This window comes from Coregonus clupeaformis, chromosome 20, assembly GCF_020615455.1.
Source record: "Coregonus clupeaformis isolate EN_2021a chromosome 20, ASM2061545v1, whole genome shotgun sequence".
Taxonomy (NCBI): domain Eukaryota; kingdom Metazoa; phylum Chordata; class Actinopteri; order Salmoniformes; family Salmonidae; genus Coregonus; species Coregonus clupeaformis.
The window spans coordinates 61,407,886-61,430,040 of NC_059211.1; the positions used below are offsets into that span (position 1 = coordinate 61,407,886).

A 22,155-nucleotide genomic window follows, 5' to 3' on the forward strand; every position below is an offset into this window, starting at 1 on the left:
CTTTGATTGGACTGATCATGTCAACATCATACTTTCAAAATCTTAGCTAGCAAGCTAGCAGTCATCATCATGAATCAAGTCGACAATCTACTTTTCAATCCTTGTCATATGAAGAGAAATTATGAAGAGAAAATATAGATAAAATGTATTGGTGCTCATCGGTCATTGGACAAAACATTACACAACAAGTTGGAAATCGCAAAATCAACAATGAGTGGTTTGGAAGGAATCAGTGGGTAACTGCAAGCATTGCAAAGCAATCACTAGCCTGCTATTCAGTGGAGAGGGTGTGTGGTCCAAGTCTGGGTTTAAGGGTCTCTTTTCCAAGCTTAAAATGATAAACATTCAACACCATGGGCCAGAAAAGGTTGAATACAATTGACCATGCTGTCAATCCGGCATGAGTCCTGCCGCGTTCAAAACAACTGGGAACTCAGAAAAAAAAACTAACTCCGACTGGCAAAATACGCTCATACTGTCAGCTTCCTGCCTCCTGTTTGTCTCCGGGCCTCTAGAGGTCATCTGTGTTCCCCTCTGCCTTAGTTCTTCCTCGTGTGTCCTAATTAGCTTGATCCAGGTCACCTGTGCCTTGTTTCCCCTTGTGTATTTTAGCTGTGTGTTTTCCCCTTGTTTCTCACTTGGTTATTGAGTCCTGGCTATGTGTCTCCTGCTTTGTTCCACCGTGTCTTTCCAAGTAAGGTTTTCTAAGTTATCTTTAGTTTGTTTTTCTCCCCTCGTGGAGTTATTTTGTTTTGCCTCCTGTTTTGTTAACATACCTCTTTCTGAGAAGAACTTTTGTTGGACTATTTGTGAATGGCGAAGAACCTTTGTTTTTACATTAAATCTACTGGCCTGGAGTATTGCCTTGGGTGTTTCATTTGGGTCCTACTACACCTCCTCTGTGGCTAAGGGGTATTACCCCCAGCTCTCCACATCTGAGACCGGAGTTCTAGCACGGCTTGTGACAGAATAACCAAGTCAATCATGGACCCAGAAACACTCAGTTCCCAGGACCTGTTGGCGGTGATCACTCGACATGAGGCTTCTTTCCAGCGCCATGAAGCCGTTCTCAGCCGACAAGAGGAGCTGATGGCTAGACATTCTCAACTCCTGGCCGGAAATGATGAGTTCCCTTCACCAGCTCTTTGAACGCCTCCTTGGTCCTCTCCCTTCCCCCAGGTCACCTCCCAGTGACGACAGGCCTTCTCGGTTGGCGGAGCCCCGACTACCACCTCCCAAGCCCTTTTCTGGGGATCCAAGCTCTTGCCAGGGTTTCTCACCCAATGCTCCCTCACCTTCGAGCTCCAATCCTCAAGTTTTCCCACAGACCGTTCCAAGATTGCCTACATCATTACCCTTCTTTCAGACAAAGCGCTGCCTGGGCCTCTGTGGTGTGGCAGTCCCAGGAGGCCTGTTGTGATTCCCACGCTGCATTTGTAGAAGAGTTCAAGCGGGTGTTCGATCATCCTGTCAGTGGGCGGGAGGCTTCCAAGCGCCTACTGTCTCTCCGTCAGGGCTCCCCAAGCACGGCAGATTTCGCCATTGATTTTCGGACCATAGCAGCAAGGAGCGGATGGAATGATGAAGCGCTGAGGGTCTGTTTTCAGGGAGGGTTATCTGAGCCCCTTCAAGATGAGTTAGCCACCCGAGAACCAGCTGGAGATCTCGAGTCCCTCATAGCCTTGGCCATCCGCCTGGACAATCGTCTAAGAGAGCGGAGAACGGCTCGCCGCCAGGTGTCTCAGTCCCAGGTTCCTCTGAGCAGCTCTGTTTCTCCTGTTTGGACTCCGTCATTCAGAGCTTCCCGGCTCCTGAACTGCTCCAGGATTCCCCGGAGAGCATGCAGTTAGGCCGTTCCAGGCTTTCTCCCAACGAAAGGGAACGTCGCATGAGGGAGCGTCGGTGCCTCTACTGCGGGGTTGCCGGCCACTTCCGCTCCACTTGCCCCGAGCTTTCGGGAAACGCCTGTCCCCGCCCAGCTACAGGAGGGTTGTGATGGGGGAAAATTAGATCTCCTCCCTACTAACGCTGTCCTAGCTATTCCAGCCACTCTGTCCTGGGAGGGCCACCAGCATCGGGTCCAGGCTATGATCGATTCCGGTGCCGCAGGTGATTTCATGGATGTAACCTTGGCGAAGGAACTCAAGATCCCTACCCAATTACTTCCCTCAACCCCAGGCAGTTACAGCCTTAGATGGCAGACCTCTGGAACCAGGAAAGGTTACTGAGGCGACTCAGTCCCTGCGACTTACTATCTCTCAACACCAGCAGGAGGAGACCTTCTATCTCATTGACTCTCCCGAGTATCCTATTATCCTGGGTCACCCTTGGCTATGCAGACATAATCCCCAGATCGACTGGCCTACTGGCACCATTCTAAACTGGGGTCCCACTTGCCAACTCACCTGCATGCTTCAGAGTCCCTCAGCCCCTAGTACCCAGTTTCAAGAGTCTGTTGACGTCTCCCTAGTCCCCAGTGTTTACCATCGGTTCAAGGCTGTGTTCAGCAAGGCCCGGGCTACTTCCTTACCGCCTCACTTCGCACGTATGACTGTGCCATTGATCTACTCCCCTGGGTGCTGCCCTCCTAGAGGTCGGATCTTTTCCTTGTCCTCCCCGAGCACGCAGCTATGGACACCTACATTAAGGAGTCCTTGGCAGCCGGCCTCATCCATGCCTCTACTTCCCGGCTGGGGCGGGCTTCTTTTTGTTGAAAAGAAGGACGGGGGTCTTAGGCCTTGTATTGATTACCGGGACTCAACAAGATCACGGTTCGAATCGATATCCTCTTCCTCTCATGGCCACTGCTGTTGAGCTGCTTCAAGGGGCTTCCATTTTTCTAAACTGGATCTCCGCAATGCTTACCATCTCGTGCGGATCCGCAAGGTGACGAATGGAAGACGGCGTTCAACACGCCCACGGGCACTATGAATATCCGGGTGATGCCGTTCGGGCTCACCAATGCCCCCGCAGTATTCCAAGCCCTGATTAATGATGTTCTCCGGGATATGCTTAATCTGTTCGTCTTCGTGTACCTGGACGATATCCTCATCTTCTCGAGGTCACTGAAGGAGCATGAGGGGCATGTTAGCCGGGTTCTCCAGAGGCTCCTTGACAATCACCTCTATGTTAAACCTGAGAAGTGTGAATTTCATGTTTCTCAGACTCAGTTTCCCCTCGGGTTTATTGTCACTCCCGGCACCTAGAGATGGATCCCAAGAAGGTCGGAAGCGGTCCGCAGCTGGCCCACACCTGCCACGGTCAAGGAGGTTCAACGGTTCATTGGCTTTTCTAACTTCTATCGGAAGTTCATCAAGAATTTCAGCTCAGTGGTAGCCCCCTTGACGACGCTTACCAAGGGAGGAGGGACCAAGGTTCACTGGGGTCCGGAAGCAGCAGGGGCCTTCGAGGATCTCAAGCGCCGCTTCACGTCTGCTCCGATTCTGGTGACTCCTGACCCAGAAAGACCTTTCGTGGTGGAGGTGGACGCCTCAGAGGTGGGGGTGGGAGCCGTCCTGTCACAGAGGGGGTGAGGATGGGGAGATTACACCCTTGTGCCTTCATGTCTCGCCGCCTGTCTGAGGCCGAGCGCAACTACCACGTGGGGGGATCTAGAGTTGCTTGCAGTAAAACTGGCCTTGGAAGAGTGGCGCCATTGGCTTGAGGGGGCTCAGCACCCGTTCCAGGTTCTACAGACCACAAGAACCTGGAATATCTCCAACAGGCTAAGCGGATGAACCCTCGGCAAGCACGATGGTCCCTTTTCTTTAATCGATTCCAGTTCCTCCTGTCTTACCGACCTGGCACCAAGAACGTCGGCCGGATGCCCTGTCTCGAGCCTATTCTCCCGAGGTACAAGAGAAGCCCTTGGCATCGATTATTCCGAGGTCTAGGATCGTCGCACCTCTTCAGTGGGAACTAGAAAGAGGGGTACGAGAAGCCCTTGTCCATGAGCCCGATCCAGGCGGTGGTCCTGCCGTCGCCTGTACGTTCCTCTCTCTGTTCGGGGCCCGTCTTGCAGTGGGGGTCATGAGTCGCCCCTTGACATGCCATCCAGGCAGTGCTCGCACACTGGAATTCCTCCGACGGGCGGTTTTGGTGGCCGTCCATCAAGAAGGACGTGCAGGTCTATGTTGAGGCCTGCCCGGTGTGCAACCAGGGAAAGTCGACGCGCCAGCGACCCAGGGACTGCTCCATCCCTTACCTATTCCTCGAAGGCCATGGTCACACCTTTCTCTGGACTTTGTTACGGGACTTCCTCCATCCCAGGGCAACACCGTCATCCTAGTGATCGTTGACCGGTTCTCTAAGGCTGCCCGGTTTATTCCCTGCCCAAGCTGCCCTCGGCTAAGGAGACTGCTGAGCTCCTCATGAACCATGTCTTCCGGATATTTGGCATTCCCCTGGACGTGGTCTCTGACCGAGGTCCCCAATTCTCGTCCCGGTTTTGGGGGGGCCTTCTGCAGGCTTATTGGGGCCACAGCCAGCCTATCGTCAGGGTTCCATCCAGAGTCTAATGGCCAAACGGAACGGATTAATCAGGATCTGGAGACCACCCTGCGGTGTATGGCGGCCAGTAATCCCACGTCTTGGGCCACCTATATCATTTGGGCTGAATATGCCCACAACACCCTCCAGTCTTCAGCCACCGGATTGTCCCCCTTCGAATGCCAGTTCGGTTACAACCCTCCATTATTTCCAGAGGAAGAGGCGCAAGTTGGTGTTCCCTCGGCCCAGCGCTTTGTCCAACGCTGTAGGCGGACCTGGAAGAAGGCCAGGTGTATCCTCCTTCGGACCTCCCAGAGATACCAAAGTCAGGCTAATCGACACCGCCGGACGGACCCTAGTTTCCGAGCTGGTCAGAGAGTTTGGTTGGCCACTAAGAACCTGCCCCTCCGGGTCGAATCCAAGAAGCTTTCCCCCAGAGATACATCGGCCCTTTCCGCATTGCTAGAAAGGTTAACCCTGTTTCGTATCGTTTGGTTCTGCCTCGCTCCCTTAGAGTTAACCCCACTTTCCATGTTTCACTCCTTAAACCTGTCTTGTCTTCTCCTTTTGCCCCCCCACGCAGACCCCCGCCACCTCCCAGGATCATTGACGGCCAGCCAGCCTACACAGTCCGCCGGATACTGGACTCCCGGAGGGTCCAGAACTCTCTGCAGTATCTGGTGGACTGGGAGGGCTACGGGCCAGAGGAGCGCTCCTGGGTTCCAGCCAGGGGACATCCTGGACCCAGGTTTGATCCGCCGGAAAGAGATTTTCGCACCCTGGGGCCGGGGGTGTTCTGGAAGGAACGTCAGGAGTCGCTCCTAGAGGAGGGGGTCCTGTCAGCTTCCTGCCTCCTGTTTGTCTCCCGGGCCTCTAGAGGTCATCTGTGTTCCCCTCTGCCTTAGTTCTTCCTCGTGTGTCCTAATTAGCTTGATCCAGGTCACCTGTGCCTTGTTTCCCCTTGTGTATTTTAGCTGTGTGTTTTTCCCCTTGTTTCTCACTTGGTTATTGAGTCCTGGCTATGTGTCTCCTGCTTTGTTCCACCGTGTCTTTCCAAGTAAGGTTTTCTAAGTTATCTTTAGTTTGTTTTTCTCCCCTCGTGGAGTTATTTTGTTTTGCCTCCTGTTTTGTTAACATACCTCTTTCTGAGAAGAACTTTTGTTGGACTATTTGTGAATGGCGAAGAACCTTTGTTTTTACATTAAATCTACTGGCCTGGAGTATTGCCTTGGGTGTTTCATTTGGGTCCTACTACACCTCCTCTGTGGCTAAGGGGTATTACCCCCAGCTCTCCACATCTGAGACCGGAGTTCTAGCACGGCTTGTGACACATACAACTCAGAATTCCATGTCGGGATAGCAGGCCTCTTTCTAGAGCTTCGACCTGAAGATCACTGACGTCATGATTCAACCTTGTTTTTTTCGAGTTCCCAGTTGTCTTGAAAGCACCATAAATCCAGAGAATGCCAGAATTTAATGACAAAGTTTGATGACAAAATTCGCCCACGAAGGACCGCCGCACCACCTTCCTGTTCAAGTGAGCACAGCACAACAAGGTGAGTCCAAAAATGTATTGTATGCTGCTGCATAAATGATGGAATATGCCAGGGAGATATGTATACTATAGCTAAGAAAGTAATACTAAGTGTATGTTGTGTAGTAAGCTGTTAGTAGCCCATGTGCCTCACCCTAATAATTTGGTCCCTTTCCCCCTCATAATTTAGCCTACTGTAGCCTATAGCCTGTTTTAGAGAAATGTAATCATCGAATATTGTAATAGCTTTCATTGTCTGATTATATGCCCCCTTTATTTATCCTACGGTTCTGACTTGGTGTGAAGGGAGAACACTGTAAGAACGGCCCATGTTCTGAATTGTGTCGCTGTACATTTCAAAAGTGCTGAACAAATAGTTGTATTGACTACGTCCGTCCTAGCTCGCTCATTCATCTCTTAATCAAAAATTACGGATTGCCTCTTATCCGCTCGTCATCCCCTTTGTACATCTCAAATTGTTTGTACATGTCAATTGTCAGTAGAAACCACATTTGTTTAAGCAAGCCAGACATATCAGCTATGTTTTTTTTCAAAAGGCAGTAAATGAGGATGAATGAAGTGTTTCGCTGCCAGACAAGGCTCTGCTGATAGCCAGGTGTAGCAGTGGTAAGGATTCACTACATGGTGCTGAAAAGAAAGCTCCGCTGTCGGGACAGCTTTATGTAGGCCCTAACAGTTTGAGGGCACCGTTTGTCACCGTTATAGTGCAATTAATGTACTGTTTAGTGTTGTGTTGTGGCTTTGCTGGCATGCATTTTTTGTTTTGTTTTAGTTTGCCAAGATTTACATGCTAAAATCGCCACTGCCAAGGTGAGCTTATAAAAATACTTTATTACTCTTTTCTTAACTAATTTTGAATAAAAAATGTTTGCAATGATGCAAAAAAAATCTAACTAATGTTCATGTACCTGTGTGGGTTTTATACCATGCTCTCCAAAATCAACCCTCATCAGTATAAACCAGAAAACCCTGCGGTCACGTTTCAGGGGGGACTGACTTCAGGTGTCAGGGAAAGTGACGTCAACCGGTCAGGCTTAGCTAGCTACGACCAGCTGGAGCCGGTAAGACTCGCATCCACACAGTGAGTGGGTCCATAAGGATCAAGGTTGAGAAACACTAATGCAGTCTATTCTAGAACCATAGACATGCATGTTCGCAGTCACTGTCAGTATTCAGTCTGATGTTGGTGTAATGCATCAGGACAGATGGACAGGCAGCCCTGGGCAGTAGGTAGCAGCTCAGTCTTACAGCCCTGGGCAGTAGGTAACAGCTCAGTCTTACAGCCCTGGGCAGTAGGTAACAGCTCAGTCTTACAGCCCTGGGCAGTAGGTAACAGCTCAGTCTTACAGCCCTGGGCAGTAGGTAACAGCTCAGTCTTACAGCCCTGGGCAGTAGGTAACAGCTCAGTCTTACAGCCCTGGGCAGTAGGTAACAGCTCAGTCTTACAGCCCTGGGCAGTAGGTAACAGCTCAGTCTTACAGCCCTGGGCAGTAGGTAACAGCTCAGTCTTACAGCCCTGGGCAGTAGGTAACAGCTCAGTCTTACAGCCCTGGGCAGTAGGTAACAGCTCAGTCTTACAGCCCTGGGCAGTAGGTAACAGCTCAGTCTTACAGGAGTCTTACAGCCAGCTGCCACTACAGTCTTCTCTCAGACTCTTCCCCTATAAACCCAGAGAGTTAGTTAGTTTAATAGCATGGTTAGGATAACACTCTGGCCCAAACCCAGACCCAGAAACTCACACACACACACACACACACACACACAACCTAGAGAGAAGCTGCCTCAGAGCGAAGGGTGTGTGTGTGTTTCTGTTTCTCTAATAAATCTAACATAAGTTTATACAAACATGTCTTCTAAAAACAGACCTTACAGTACATCTCTCTCTGTGTTTTTCCCTCTTTCTTCCTGGTATTAGAGGGAAGGAACGGCTCTTTTCAGAGCATCTCTAACCCATTCAGTGCGATTGAGAACTAAGGGCCATACCCTACCATTCTCACTGACTGCATTGTATGTGGTGTGCAGAGACGTGTTCAGTCTCGTCACTGTGGTCTGTGAGAGCTCCAACTGAAATCCAGGGAAAAGCCACCAAAAACAGGCCTGTGCCAGCCAGGGAACTCTTAAGCAACACAAAACCTCACAACACCCCCAACATCCTCCCAACCAGGCCAACACAGAACCCAAGTTTTGAGGTTGATGGGGGCCAGGAATGCCACCCTTCCCCCCCTCGACCTCTTTCCCCCCCTCGCCACTCATTCACAATCAGATCAGGGGCTTAATCAGTGAAGTTCAAGGTTTACAATGTTGCAGATAGAAATGTAAATAGAGCTGACCTGAAAACAGATCATTATTTCTGCTCTATGCAACACATTTCTATCATGTACCATTTTATATCTCATCATATTCCTTCCTGTCTTAAAACTATTGTATAACCTCACAGATTACAGCTCAGATCTGGATGGATGACAGCTCACAGAGAACAGGGGAGAAATGGGGAAAAGGAGGAGGGCGAGAAAAGGGGAAAAAGGAGGAGGGAGAGAGATACTCCATTGAAAGGAGGAGGGAGAGAGATACTCCATTGAAAGGAGGAGGGAGAGAGATACTCCATTGAAAGGAGGAGGGAGAGAGATACTCAATTGAAAAGAGGAGGGAGAGACATACTCCATTGAAAGGAGGAGGGAGACACATCCTCCATTGAAAGGAGGAGGGAGAGAGATACTCCATTGAAAGGGAGGCCAGGGTTCTATTACTAATGCCTACATTGTTAATGTGGAGACATGGCTCTGGTTGAGCTGTGGGGGCTGGGAAGACAACTACACAGCTCTTTCCAGTAATGTAGGAGATTCCACGAGAGACTCAGAAAACTAAATCCATTCTACAGAGGCCCCTCTCTTCATGTTCCTTCTATGCGTTTCATCGAACGCCATCAAAGCTAAAAAAGATCTGACCAACAGTTTGTTGAATAGTTTACCATGCATTTTCACTGCAGTCATGACATTCCTTTCACATGATTGTGTGACAACACTGACACAAAGTTCACCCCCATTTTCACACATGCACCAACATGGTAGTTACCATGCCTCTGTGCAGTAGACAGCGTGCTACTCCCTCTCCAGTCCCATAAAATAACACAGCCGCTCTCTCTTTGTTCGGTCATCATGTTCCCACAAGCAGCAGGCGGTTAAACACATGTTAGCAGCCTGGAAAGACATCCTTGCCTTTGTCCTTGCCTTTACACGTCTGGTCTGAAGGACAAAGTCACGATCACAGGTGGTACAGTCTTTGATGTCGCCCTTGAAAAATACAGTATAATCACCCAGTCTGATATTAACCCCGAACCCCTCCATTCCCTCCCTTCCCCTCCCCTTTATTTAACCCCTACGGCTAACCCCTTTGTTCGCTGATCCATGCATTAACTTCATGTGTTGGTGTGGTATGTGGTGTATGGGCAGGGTGGGCAGGGCAGTCTTGGTATGTGGACTGGAAGGCAACAGATTGTATTTGGGTTGTGGAAGTGTGTGTGTGTGTGGCGTGGAGCGCCATGTTGTGTAGGTATGAGTTGATGATGGAGCAGCTGTGTGTGTGGTGGTGTGGCAGGGAGATGGGCAGCTGTGTGTGAGTAAGAGGACAAGTAAGGGATGAACAGCCATTCCACAGCTGTGTGTGTGTGTATTAGTGTGTGTGTGTGTGTATTAGTGTGTGTGTGTATCATTGTATGTGGGGGAACCCAGTTCTATTATGGTATTACAGTCAGGGTTTACCAGATCACCATCTGCCATGGGGATAATAACACACACACACACACACACACACGATAACTGGGTCAAACGGCCACCGTTGCCCTGTTGCCATGCGTGCCCACTGTGTGTGTGTGTGTGTGTGTTCTGACCATCCCCATCCCATAAATCTCTGGATAGGATTAAATCTGTAATGGTTAGAATATTTCTACATGATCAGCTGCAATATGTGGCTACTGTTCAGTCTTTGTCAAATCCTTTTTGCCATGGAGCGTCAGGTGTCAACACGGTGGCTAGTGTACTGCCCTGTAAGCTACACTATATACACAAAGGTATGTGGACATCCTTTCAAATTTGTGGATTCGGCTATTTCAGCCACACCCGTTGCTGACAGGTTTTGCAATATCCATAGAAAAACATTGGCAGCATGATGGCCTCACTGAAGAGATCAGTGAATTTCAACGTGGCACCGTCATAGGATTCCACCTTTCCAACAAGTCAGTTTGTCAAATTTCTGCCCTGCTAGAGCTGCCCCGGTCAACTGTAAGTGCTGTTATTGTGAAGTGGAAACGTCTAGGAGCAACAACGGCTCAGCCGCGAAGTGGTAGGCCACACAAGCTCATAGAATTGGACTGCTGAAGCGCGTAGCGCGTACACATCATCTGTCCTCAGTTGCAACACTCACTACTGAGTTCCAAACTGCCTCTGGAAGCAACGTAAGCACAAGAACTGTTCATCGGGAGCTTCATGAAATGGGTTTCCATGGCCGAGCAGCCGCACACAAGCCTAAGATCACCATGCGCAACGCCAAGCGTCGGGACCAACTCAATATTAATGCCCATGATTTTGGAATGAGATGTTCGACGAGCAGGTGTCCATATATTTTTGGTCATGTAGTGTACATCTGTGTCTGTGGCCTATCCCTGAGAGACTGGAGGAAATGTGGCACAATGTCTTTCCGCTTGACCAGCGGACCACTCTCTGTTACTGAATGGAAGTAAGAGTCAGACAACACACCACTGTTCATCACCCTCTCCACTCTCTCATGCTACTACCACAAACACACACATACCAGATATTCCAAGGAAACAGAACAATCTCTTCTAGGAAGCCTCTAGTCAAACTTTCCCTTGGTTTGACAAAGGAGAGATAAATACCAAAGAAAAGACTCCAAGGATGTGTTTTCACTTGTACTGTAAAATCTCTCTTGGAGCTTAATAGTTCAGCAGATGGAAGTGGGTTCACTGTCTTAATCGATGTCAACTCACGTGTTTAAGACAACATGTTAACTCATGACTTGAGCCAGGCAGAATCTACTGAGAAAAACAACTTCCTTAAGCCCCCAGAAAGGATTTGAAATACTTTTGGAATCAATTCAAACCAAAGCAAAATACAACAACAAAACAAACTGCTACAGTTTTCTCAATTGAATGGACAGTCAATGAAGTGAAAGTGTTGCCATGACAACGTGGCACAGATTCCTGCGGGCGCTGCCCATGTTATGACCGAGCCATCCAGATTGGCAGATTGGTAGAGAGCGAAGACTCTTCCGTAGCCCTTAATCTGTGACGTGGCAGCGAGGGTGACACCTGAGGTGCCAACTGCGAGGGCTGAGTGTTGAGAGGTTCGGGTGAGTTTAAACCCACTTTATGCCAAAGCCTGTCCATCTGGCAGTGGAGAAACTGAGACAAGAGACTCGCCCTGTGCAACGGCCTGGGTGTGCACAGGCATGCAAATGTAAACGACCACTTTGTAAAATATAGGGGGAGGCGGGGTGTTTTCATTCAAATTCTCTTGTTGACCATTTACTAGAATCTAGTCCCGATTGCTTGGCACAGGGCAAACAAACACAGTCATTGGGAGTTGAAGATTGTTAGTAACCAGATACCAATTAAATGCAGGTACAGTATTTCCATTTATGCAAATAGAGTATTTTTGCAAGTGGGAGGGACAGATTAAGATGTTCCACACTGAAACAGCACAAAACAACAAAGCTAAAATATCAGAAATTGAAATATAAAAGTGTGAAAAAAGTTGCATTAAACTGAAGTAGAACTTTATCGCCTCTCTGACAATACCGCTCAGTCACACACAGTTGCACACGCACCATCTTCTGTCACATGCACTGTCAGTCACAAACACTGCCCCCTGCCACACAAACACAGTTCCCACCTCACTGTCAGTCACAAACACTGCCCCCTGCCACACAAACACAGTTCCCACCTCACTGTCAGTCACAAACACTGCCCCCTGCCACACAAACACAGTTCCCACCTCACTGTCAGTCACAAACACTGCCCCCTGCCACACAAACACAGTTCCCACCTCACTGTGTACAAAAGCACAACAAACACCTTACTTGTTATCAAGTTGAGTTGCAGCCACATCCTGGTGATGTCATGGCAGAGCAGGGACACTCGGTTGAGGGCCATCCTGTCCCCCTCTCCTCTCCCCCTGGGAGAACACACACACTCCCAAACACACACTCTCAGAATAAGCGGTAGTGTGAGCGACAGCCATCCATTCCTCCACAGCCTGAGTGCTGAGACTTCAGCCGTACACTGAACGCTCCGTCGCTGGGCAGCACACACACACACACTCACCACACCCCCATCCCTCCCCCGCTGTCTCCATATACACACTCAGCCAGACTGGGCTCAGTTTCAGGTTACACCTCCCACTGATCCCTCTCTCCCAGGTACTGAAAGAGCGTAAACAAACGACTCAGAGAGAGAGAGAGAAATATACAGACACACACGAGAGAGAGAGAGAGAGAGAGAGAGAGAGAGAGAGAGAGAGAGAGAGAGAGAGACAGAGAGAGAGAGAGAGAGAGCGAGAGAGAGAGATAGACAGAGAGAGAGAGAGACAGAGAGAGAGAGAAAGAAGAGAGAGAGAGAGAGAGAGAAGCCAGATGTAATTCCCTCAGATAAGCCTATACATGTGCGCCTCACACATCTCTAATCGGTGTGTAAACTGGTCTGGGATCAGATCAAGGGGAGATAAAGAGGAGTGACAGACAGAATGTGGTTGGTACCAAAGCCATCGTCCCTCACACAGCCCCCTGGGGGACCCCTCTCTGTCTGATACCCCTCAGCCAATCAGGAGCCAGGGCCTGAGTGATGATATCACAGAGCAGCTGCCTGTATGGGACCGCCTCCAGCTCAATGCCACCTATGCCATTTACTGGCCTTTTATGCAGCCAGAGATCTGGAGAGTCATGAAGTTGCCCCCACTGATCTAGGGTCAGTTTTGTGTTAAGCTGATCCTAGATCTGTCACACACACACACCGCACGTTTGTTTTACTATCCTTGTGGGGACCAAACAATTGATTCCAATTCAAAATCCTATTTTCCCTAACCCTAACCCTAACCCCAAACGGGTCGTTTTATCTCTGAGAAATTAAGCTAATTTGATTGCACCTAAATTGGCCATTTTAATTTATAGGATTCATATTATAATCAATAATTATAGTATCTAACATCCGATTTGGACCACACTTTTTTCTAACAATGAGTAAGACACGAGGAATCCAAAGAAGGGGTCAAAAGTCATACACGGACCCCCCCACACCAATCCCACCTCAACAACGAGTATATACAGTGAGGGAAAAAAGTATTTGATCCCCTGCTGATTTTGTACGTTTGCCCACTGACAAAGACATGATCAGTCTATAATTTTAATGGTAGGTTTATTTGAACAGTGAGAGACAGAATAACAACAAAAAAATCCAGAAAAACGCATGTCAGAAATGTTATAAATTGATTTGCAGTTCTGTGTCTGAGAAGTAGTCCGGAGCTGCAGATTGGAGTAGTGTTTCTCTAATCTCCTCAGGCAGTAATACGAGACTAGCTGAGACGCCGTTACACTCAGTGTGGGAAATCCCCTTAACACACTACACAGATCCCATCGCACATGGTCATTTATCAACCCATGGAGGTCTGGATTTGGAGTCACCCTCAAAATGAAAGTGGAAAACCACACTACAGGCTGATCCAACTTTGATGTAATGTCCTTAAAACAAGTCAAAATGAGGCTCAGTAGTGTGTGTGGCCTCCACGTGCCTGTATGACCTCCCTACAACGCCTGGGCATGCTCCTGATGAGGTGGCGGATGGTCTCCTGAGGGATCTCCTCCCAGACCTGGACTAAAGCATCCGCCAACTCCTGGACAGTCTGTGGTGCAACGTGGCGTTGGTGGATAGAGCGAGACATGTCCCAGATGTGCTCAATTGGATTCAGGTCTGGGGAACGGGCGGGCAGTCCATAGCATCAATGCCTTCCTCTTGCAGGAACTGCTGACACACTCCAGCCACATGAGGTCTAGCATTGTCTTGCATTAGGAGGAACCCAGGGCCAACCGCACCAGCATATGGTCTCACAAGGGGTCTGAGGATCTCATCTCGGTACCTAATGGCAGTCAGGCTACCTCTGGCGAGCACATGGAGGGCTGTGCGGCCCCCCAAAGAAATGCCACCCCACACCATGACTGACCCACCGCCAAACCGGTCATGCTGGAGGATGTTGCAGGCAGCAGAACGTTCTCCACGGCGTCTCCAGACTTGTCTCTGTCACGTGCTCAGTGTGAACCTGCTTTCATCTGTGAAGAGCACAGGGCGCCAGTGGCGAATTTGCCAATCTTGGTGTTCTCTGGCAAATGCCAAACGTCCTGCACGGTGTTGGGCTGTAAGCACAACCCCCACATGTGGACGTCGGGCCCTCATACCACCCTCATGGAGTCTGTTTCTGACCGTTTGAGCAGACACATGCACATTTGTGGCCTGCTGGAGGTCATTTTGCAGGGCTCTGGCAGTGCTCCTCCTGCTCCTCCTTGCACAAAGGCGGAGGTAGCAGTCCTGCTGCTGGGTTGTTGCCCTCCTACGGCCTCCTCCACGTCTCCTGATGTACTGGCCTGTCTCCTGGTAGCGCCTCCATGCTCTGGACACTACGCTGACAGACACAGCAAACCTTCTTGCCACAGCTCGCATTGATGTGCCATCCTGGATGAGCTGCACTACCTGAGCCACTTGTGTGGGTTGTAGACTCCGTCTCATGCTACCACTAGAGTGAAAGCACCGCCAGCATTCAAAAGTGACCAAAACATCAGCCAGGAAGCATAGGAACGGAGAAGTGGTCTGTGGTCACCACCTGCAAAACCAGTCCTTTATTGTGGGTGTCTTGCTAATTGCCTATAATTTCCACCTGTTGTCTATTCCATTTGCACAACAGCATGTGAAATGTATTGTCAATCAGTGTTGCTTCCTAAGTGGACAGTTTGATTTCACAGAAGTGTGATTGACTTGGAGTTACATTGTGTTGTTTAAGTGTTCCCTTTATCTTTTTTGAGCAGTGTATTATAATAACTTGACAATAAACATGACAATAACATAGGTAATGCTATCCGAGTAATTGTTACGCATAAATATGCGTACAATATGCATCACTTAAATTACTTTTGAAAGACATCAATTCAGGCCCTAATTAGTCAAACACATCTGATGTCAGTCAACAGGGATAGGCTCTGGAGTAAACAAGCTTGCATCCCAAATGGCTCCCTACTCCCTATTAGTGCTCTGGTGAAACGTAGTGCACTATAAAGTGAATAGGGTGCAATTTGGGATGCATACCAAGTGTGTCTGATCCAAATCCTTTTACATTGTCTCTCTGCAGGCGTAGTGATGAAAATAGACTGTCGTTACTGTATTTGTCCCCATTATGAGAAGACAGTCCCAGGAACCAGGAAGCATATGGAGATTTAGCCTGTCAGCTGTTCTACTGTATTATGGGATGGCTGACAACCTTCCTGTCATATGGTCCCACTGTAGGGCTGCGTCTCAATAGTCTAAAGTGGCTTCCCCTCCTCGTCTCATCTCATCTATATCTATACTGACCTGAACTGATGTGGTCCTCTGTAGCTCAATTGGTAGAGCATGGCGCTTGTAACGCCAGGGTAGTGGGTTCGATCCCCGGGACCACCCATACGTAAAAATGTATGCGCACATGACTGTAAGTCGCTTTGGATAAAAGCGTCTGCTAAATGGCATATTATTATTATTATAACTGATATGAAATCAGGAGCTAGGAAGTAGACAGGGACAGTGTGTGTGATCTGGGTGACACTGAACGCTGACTCTAGGAAAGGAAATGGCCGTTTATAATGGCCAGTTTCCTGTGGCTGCTGGATTGCTTTGGGACACGAGGCATCTACTCACGGGGCATGGTGCACAACAGACGTCTCAGCATTTAATTTCCAAGAAACCGATTGTGACTCATGCCTGGCCTGCTATGTTGGCTATGAGCCCAAGTAAGGGGTGTCAAACTCATTCCATGGAGGGCCTAGTGTCCAGGTGATCAATAATTCATCAATCAAGTACAAGGGAGGAGTGAAAACCCCCCAGACACCTGGCCCTCCGTGGAATGAGTTTGACACCTGTGGCCTAAGTACTAGGCTCAGTTGTCAACAAGTTCCACCCAGAATAAAGCTAGTATGTTTGACCCTGGGATTACTTAAAACAGGTAGATTTCTCTCACCCACAGCACCAACTTCTGTATCACACATCATGTACACACAAACACACACTTCACAGTTGTCTCAGAGACCGGGGGGACCCCACCCATAACACTAATATATGTAATGTTATTAGTACCTGACTCCGGCTGCTATTAGTCATGTAATTAGTCCCATCAGTCAACAACAAGACAATCTATCATCTATTATTCAAATGTACACAAACTATTCAGAAGGAAACTGCATCACACAGGTACAAGTGTTGCACGTAATGCAAACAAACAGAGCATCTGCATCGCAGTGCTAGCTGTGCCACTAGAGATCCTGGTTCGAATCCAGGCTCTGTCGTAGCCGGCCGCGACCGGGAGACCCATGGGGCGGCGCACAATTGGCCCAGCGTCGTCCAGTGTAGGGGAGGGAATGGCCGGCAGGGATGTAGCTCAGTTGGTAGAGCATGGCGTTTGCAACGCCAGGGTTGTGGGTTCGATTCCCACGGGGAGCCAGTATGAAAAAAATAAATAATAATAATGTATGCACTCACTAACTGTAAGTCGCTCTGGATAAGAGCGTCTGCTAAATGACTAAAATGTAAATGTAAATGTACATTGTAAACATTGACAGAAGCATCTAGAACAGGGTGTCAAAGTCATTCCATGAAGGGCTTGGCGTCTGAGGGTTTTTGGTTTTTCCTTTCAATTAAGACCTAGACAACCAGGTGAGGGAGTTCTTTACTAATTAGTGACCTTAATTCATCAATCAAGTACAAGGGAGGAGAGACAACCTGCAGACACTCAGCCTTCCATGGAATGAGTTTGACACGTGATCTAGGCGGTTGATATCAGCTTTTAATTTATAATGTGACTGATGGAATTAGATTAGTGCTGACCTTTGGCAGGCCTGTTCAGTTGAAGGAAGTAATTGTTGTGGTTGATAAACTGCTCTGATTGACTGTTTGTTTGCATTACGTGCAACACTTATACCTGTGTGATGCAGTTTCCTTCTGAATAGTTTGCGTACATTTGAATAATAGATGATAGATTGTCTTGTTGTTGACTGATGGGACTAATTACATAACTTTCCCGTCTCTTTATTCAAACACCATTTGTTCCCTCCTCCCATAAACGTACCAGGAAAAGAAAGACTGAGGTGTGACTTAAGGCCTGTGGAATCTGTGTTGGTGTAAGATAACATCCAGCTGATGCAGACATGATCTCAAGGGGATTTCTAGAGCAGGAACACTTAGGGCTCATAAGACAATAGACCATCTACTTATTCAATAAAGGATTAGAGTTGTCTCTAGTTTAGTTGTCAAACCATCGGACAGGAAAATACCTCAAAACTAAATGTTGCTTTTGAGATCATTTATAGTACAAGAGAACAACAACCAATCTTTCATATTTCCTTTCTCTGACACTGTATGCGTATTTGTTTACCAAAGGGAGTGGCTGGTCTCTCTCCGTCTCTGTCTTTCTCAACGTCTCTATATCCTGCTATCCTTCTCCGTCACTCTCTGCGCATCAGTTCAGAATGCCAGACAGTCATTAAGGCCAATTTGCTTGTTCCTGCCCATTCCCAGTCACGTCCGCCTCACCAGCAACCTGGGTGGTGCTGCCAGGGCAGGCAGGCTTGTGTGTGTGTGTGTGTGTGTGTGTGTTTTCTCATTAAGCCATTTACTCGAAACCTGGGCGTCGTAACACATATTTGGCAGAGGTGCAGCACCGGAAATTAGGTTAATGATTAAACAATCATACTTCAACATTTATCATTTATAAAACACTATCAATAGCCTGACACACCTGGGATTACCAGCTGTGAGAATTAGTATACGACCACAATGAAAGACAGACAACCTGGGAAAGGAGGGATGGAAGAACAGATGGAAGACGGAAGACAAGATGGAAGGGGAAAAACAAGGGAGGGAACAACAAACAGAAAGAACAGGATAGAGGTAGAGAGCAAAGCCAAAACAATCAGACAAGCCTTCATGGTGGTCAATGATCAATCTGAACGTTTCACAGACAATTCAATAAACCAATTGCGTACATATAAGCCCTGCTCAATCATAAAGAAACAGAGATAGCGTCCAATCAGGCACAGACAAAAAAAACACCATTATCCATGCCACTTCTTAGCAAGACAAACACTGAAATCTTACCCAAGTCTAACAGAGAAAGCCTCATCATCATTATCTGTTACTGTAGCCGAGTCAAAAACATATAGACTCTTTCACAAGCACAAGGCACACAACAGTCTACACTGGACTTGAGTAACACATGTTGGATAAAGGATAGGACAGGAAGGGGCTGTGCGTCAGTGTCTGGGCCGTTCGGTATCTAGAGATGCTGACGATGCAGAGAGCTACAGAGGGGTCACAGTGAGGTTCAGAGGTCAGGGAAAGGTCACAGATGGGATGAGGAAACTGAAATCTACACTGACAGATAGAGAGGATGTTCTATGGGATGAATAGGAAACTGAAATAAGTCAAGAATGACTAGGAATCATTGAGGTGTAAAAGACCGAAAGTGGCGGAAAATGTATAGGGACTGTTTTCTGGACACAGATAAATACTGGTTCTGAGGATTCCATTGAGAGTGATTTCTAATCCAGGCCTTAATCTGTGTCTGGGAAACCAGCCCATAGTGTGTTGTTAGGGCTGAATCCTACCATTAGATCCACACTTGAAACTCTGACTTTTAAGTAAATCATGAATGGATGTCAGTGGAGGCTCCTCAGAGGAGAAAGGGGAGGACCATCATCCTCAGTGAATTTCATAAAAATAAAAAGTGAAACATTTTAAAAAAGCTATCATTTTTAAATAAAACTAAACTAAATATATCCACGTCACCAAATAATTGATTAAAACACTTTTACAATGAAGCTTTACAGTAGCCTCAACAGCACTCTGTAGGGCAGTCCCATGGTGTAGCCGGAGGACAGCTAGTTTCCGTCCTCCTCTGGGTACATTGACTTCAATACAAAACCTAGGAGGCTCATGGTTTTCACCCCTTCCACAGACTTCCACAGTAATTATGACAACTTCCAGAGAACATCCTCCAACCTGTCAGAGCTCTTGCAGCATGAACTGACATTTTGTCCACCTAAGGTTCAGAGAATGAATCTAGTACTGAAAGCATAAGCTACAGCTAGCTAGCACTGCAGTGTATAAAATGTGGTGAGTAGTTGACTTAAAGAGAGAGAAAGACAATAGTCGAACAGTTTTGAACAAATACATTTCTTCAAAAATGAAGGAGAAGCAAGAGAGTGAGGGGGAGAGAGCTAGCTATATTTTTTTCACTTTCACTTACTTAGCTAGCTAGTTTAGCCTATTCGAACACCTGGCTCAAACAGAGAAGGCTTCTATGTTAGCTAGTTGGCTATGGATATCCAACACTGGAACTCTTCCAAGTTAAGGTAAGCTTTTGGTTTTATTAATTTATTGCCACCAGGGTCCACTGGTGTAACTGCTAAAGTGCTTGCTGACTGTACACTGTACTGCATGATTGTAGCGGGTTTACTAATTAATTAGTTATATTAGCTATGTTGACTATAACGTTAGATAATATAGTGACAACTATGTTGGCTGTGTGTAGCTGTTATGATATGAAGCTTTGGCTTGGAAAGTGTTTTTTGCCTGGTCATAGACAGCTGATGTGTTGTGCACTAAGGTCCACAAGCGAAGGGAAAAGGTGAGAGAGGAGGACAGCGCGTAGATGCGAGAAGAAATTACAACGAGCGAAGTTGCATGCTGTTTGTATGTGGCTGCTATGAAAGTGAACTGTGTTTGGGTGTGATTAAGTGTGTATTCATTCCGCCGATTCTGTTGAAAAACGTTTCTCAAAACGGAAGCAAACGGAATGAAATTGGGATAAACATACCCAAATTTGATCAATAGAAACTCTCGTTTGCAACTGTTGGACTAATGATTATGCCCTAGATCAGCTAGATGCAGGCAAAAGCATGCAAGGCAGTATTTAATGTGTCACGGTCTGTCACCATGATTGGTGCCTTGACAAAAAATGTATTCATTCATAGGCTAGGTTGTAGCAACCTCATGATGGGTATAGGGAAATTCGAGTATCATGTAGTAGCCTAAACCTATTGATGTTACATTGACCTGGGTGAATGGAATATGAATGACAGTCATCCAATATGCTGTAATAGAAATAAGGCCATACTCATTTTAAAAAATGAATTGCCCTCCCTCATCTTAAATGGCACCGACCACCACTGATTGATGTCAATGGGAAATAAATGCAGAAATGTGAGTGGCATACAAAGATTGTGAAATTAAATGGAAATATTGGCACCGTTTAAAGCCATCTAATAACATGGTGCCAATCTTTCCTATTGGTTTAGGACGGGGGCCTGCAGAATTCTCTCTGTAGCGAGTTCTACCCAGTAGACGGTGTGTGGAAAACAGACTCTGAAGCGCAACTTCAGACGACTTCAGGAGGTATAAGGACATCTGACAAGCTTTTGGTTCTGGGGTGAACTATGCCTTTAAATAGCTTCCATTCCCTGAAGTGCACATCAATGAGGCTAAAATTAAGTCTTAAGCTGAAAAAATATAACAGACTTTGTAGTCCAAGGCAGGGTGAATATTTTATGTCAAAATATTCAGGCAAATATGCACTCTAAGTGTAGCTCAGCTGGGGCTTGGATTAACACTGACTACCATTATACTTTCCTACGCATATTCAGCAACACCCTGAGCAAATAAGGATATAACCATTTAACAATTACCACGGAACACAATAGGGATCCATTCTCTCACACAGCTTGCCTTGTGCAATAAGACTGACTGCAGTGAAAAGGAGATGAACGTTTAAAACACACAGATCCTAGCACATAAAACGTACCGATCAGCCTCATGCAGTAATGCATTAATTCAGAGTTGACCAAAAGGCTGATGTTTAAGTCAGTGTTTATTAGTGCCATGATGAGAAACTCCACTAAGCATAATAAGGTTATGTACTGCATGTTATTACACTGGTGGGTGGCTGATTAGACCCTTTAACACTGTAAACATACAACCCTGGGTAATACACATCCAGTACAGTACACAGAGGTGCACTGTGAACACACATTTAGGCTCACTCAAACACACTGTCACCACTGCCTCGAAGCAGTGAGAGTAAGAGTTAGCTACGCATGACACACACATGTACACACACACACACTCACTATGCAGCCGCTGACAGCTCTGTGAGAACCGGTAGAAGCTCTTCACTTCCTCCAGAGAGATGTGGACATATCCTTCTCCTCCGTGTCCGCTGGACTGCAAACGCACCTCCATCTCATCCCTCTCTCCCATCTTCTCATCTTTTTCTTTCATATTCTCATCACTCACTCCCATCCTCATCACCACCTGTCACAGCGATATGAACCAGTGCAGCTCTGTCATCCCTCTCTTCAACCTCTATATTATCTCTCTCTCTCCCTCGCCTTCCAAACAGCTGCAGTACAAATGAGTAGCGCTCTTAACTAACTCTCTGAGTTTTTTTTACCTTTGAGAACTACGCCTCCCCCCCACACACACACACACTACACACACACCACACCACACACACACCACACCACACACACACGGTTTCACTTCTGCCATTGAGCTGGATTTACCTGACTGCCTTACTCAGCTACAGTACAACAAAAACAGATCTCGCCACCATACAGTGGGAAAAAAAAGTATTTAGTCAGCCACCAATTGTGCAAGTTCTCCCACTTAAAAAGATGAGAGAGGTCTGTAATTTTCATCATAGGTACAGGTCAACTATGACAGACAAAATGAGAAAAAAAAATCCAGAAAATCACATTGTAGGATTTTTTATGAATTTTATTTGCAAATTATGGTGGAAAATAAGTATTTGGTCAAT

At 47.2% G+C, this 22,155-nt stretch overlaps 1 protein-coding gene across 8 annotated transcripts in view; it reads right to left on the reverse strand.

The window, feature by feature from the left end:
* Positions 1 to 12,535, reverse strand: part of mcf2la (mcf.2 cell line derived transforming sequence-like a) — a 41,119-nt gene extending 28,584 nt beyond the window's left edge. For 4 of the 8 annotated variants that reach the window (XM_045205636.1, XM_045205635.1, XM_045205632.1 and 1 more), the window contains exon 1: positions 12,137 to 12,534. In XM_045205636.1, the coding sequence (XP_045061571.1) occupies positions 12,137 to 12,209 (73 nt within the window). In that variant the 5' untranslated portion in view covers positions 12,210 to 12,534. Of the gene's footprint in view, positions 1 to 12,136 lie in introns of all 8 variants that reach the window. The other 4 variants (XM_045205631.1, XM_045205630.1, XM_045205637.1 and 1 more) reach the window with 2 other exon arrangements.
* Positions 12,536 to 22,155: the final 9,620 nt, after the last annotated feature.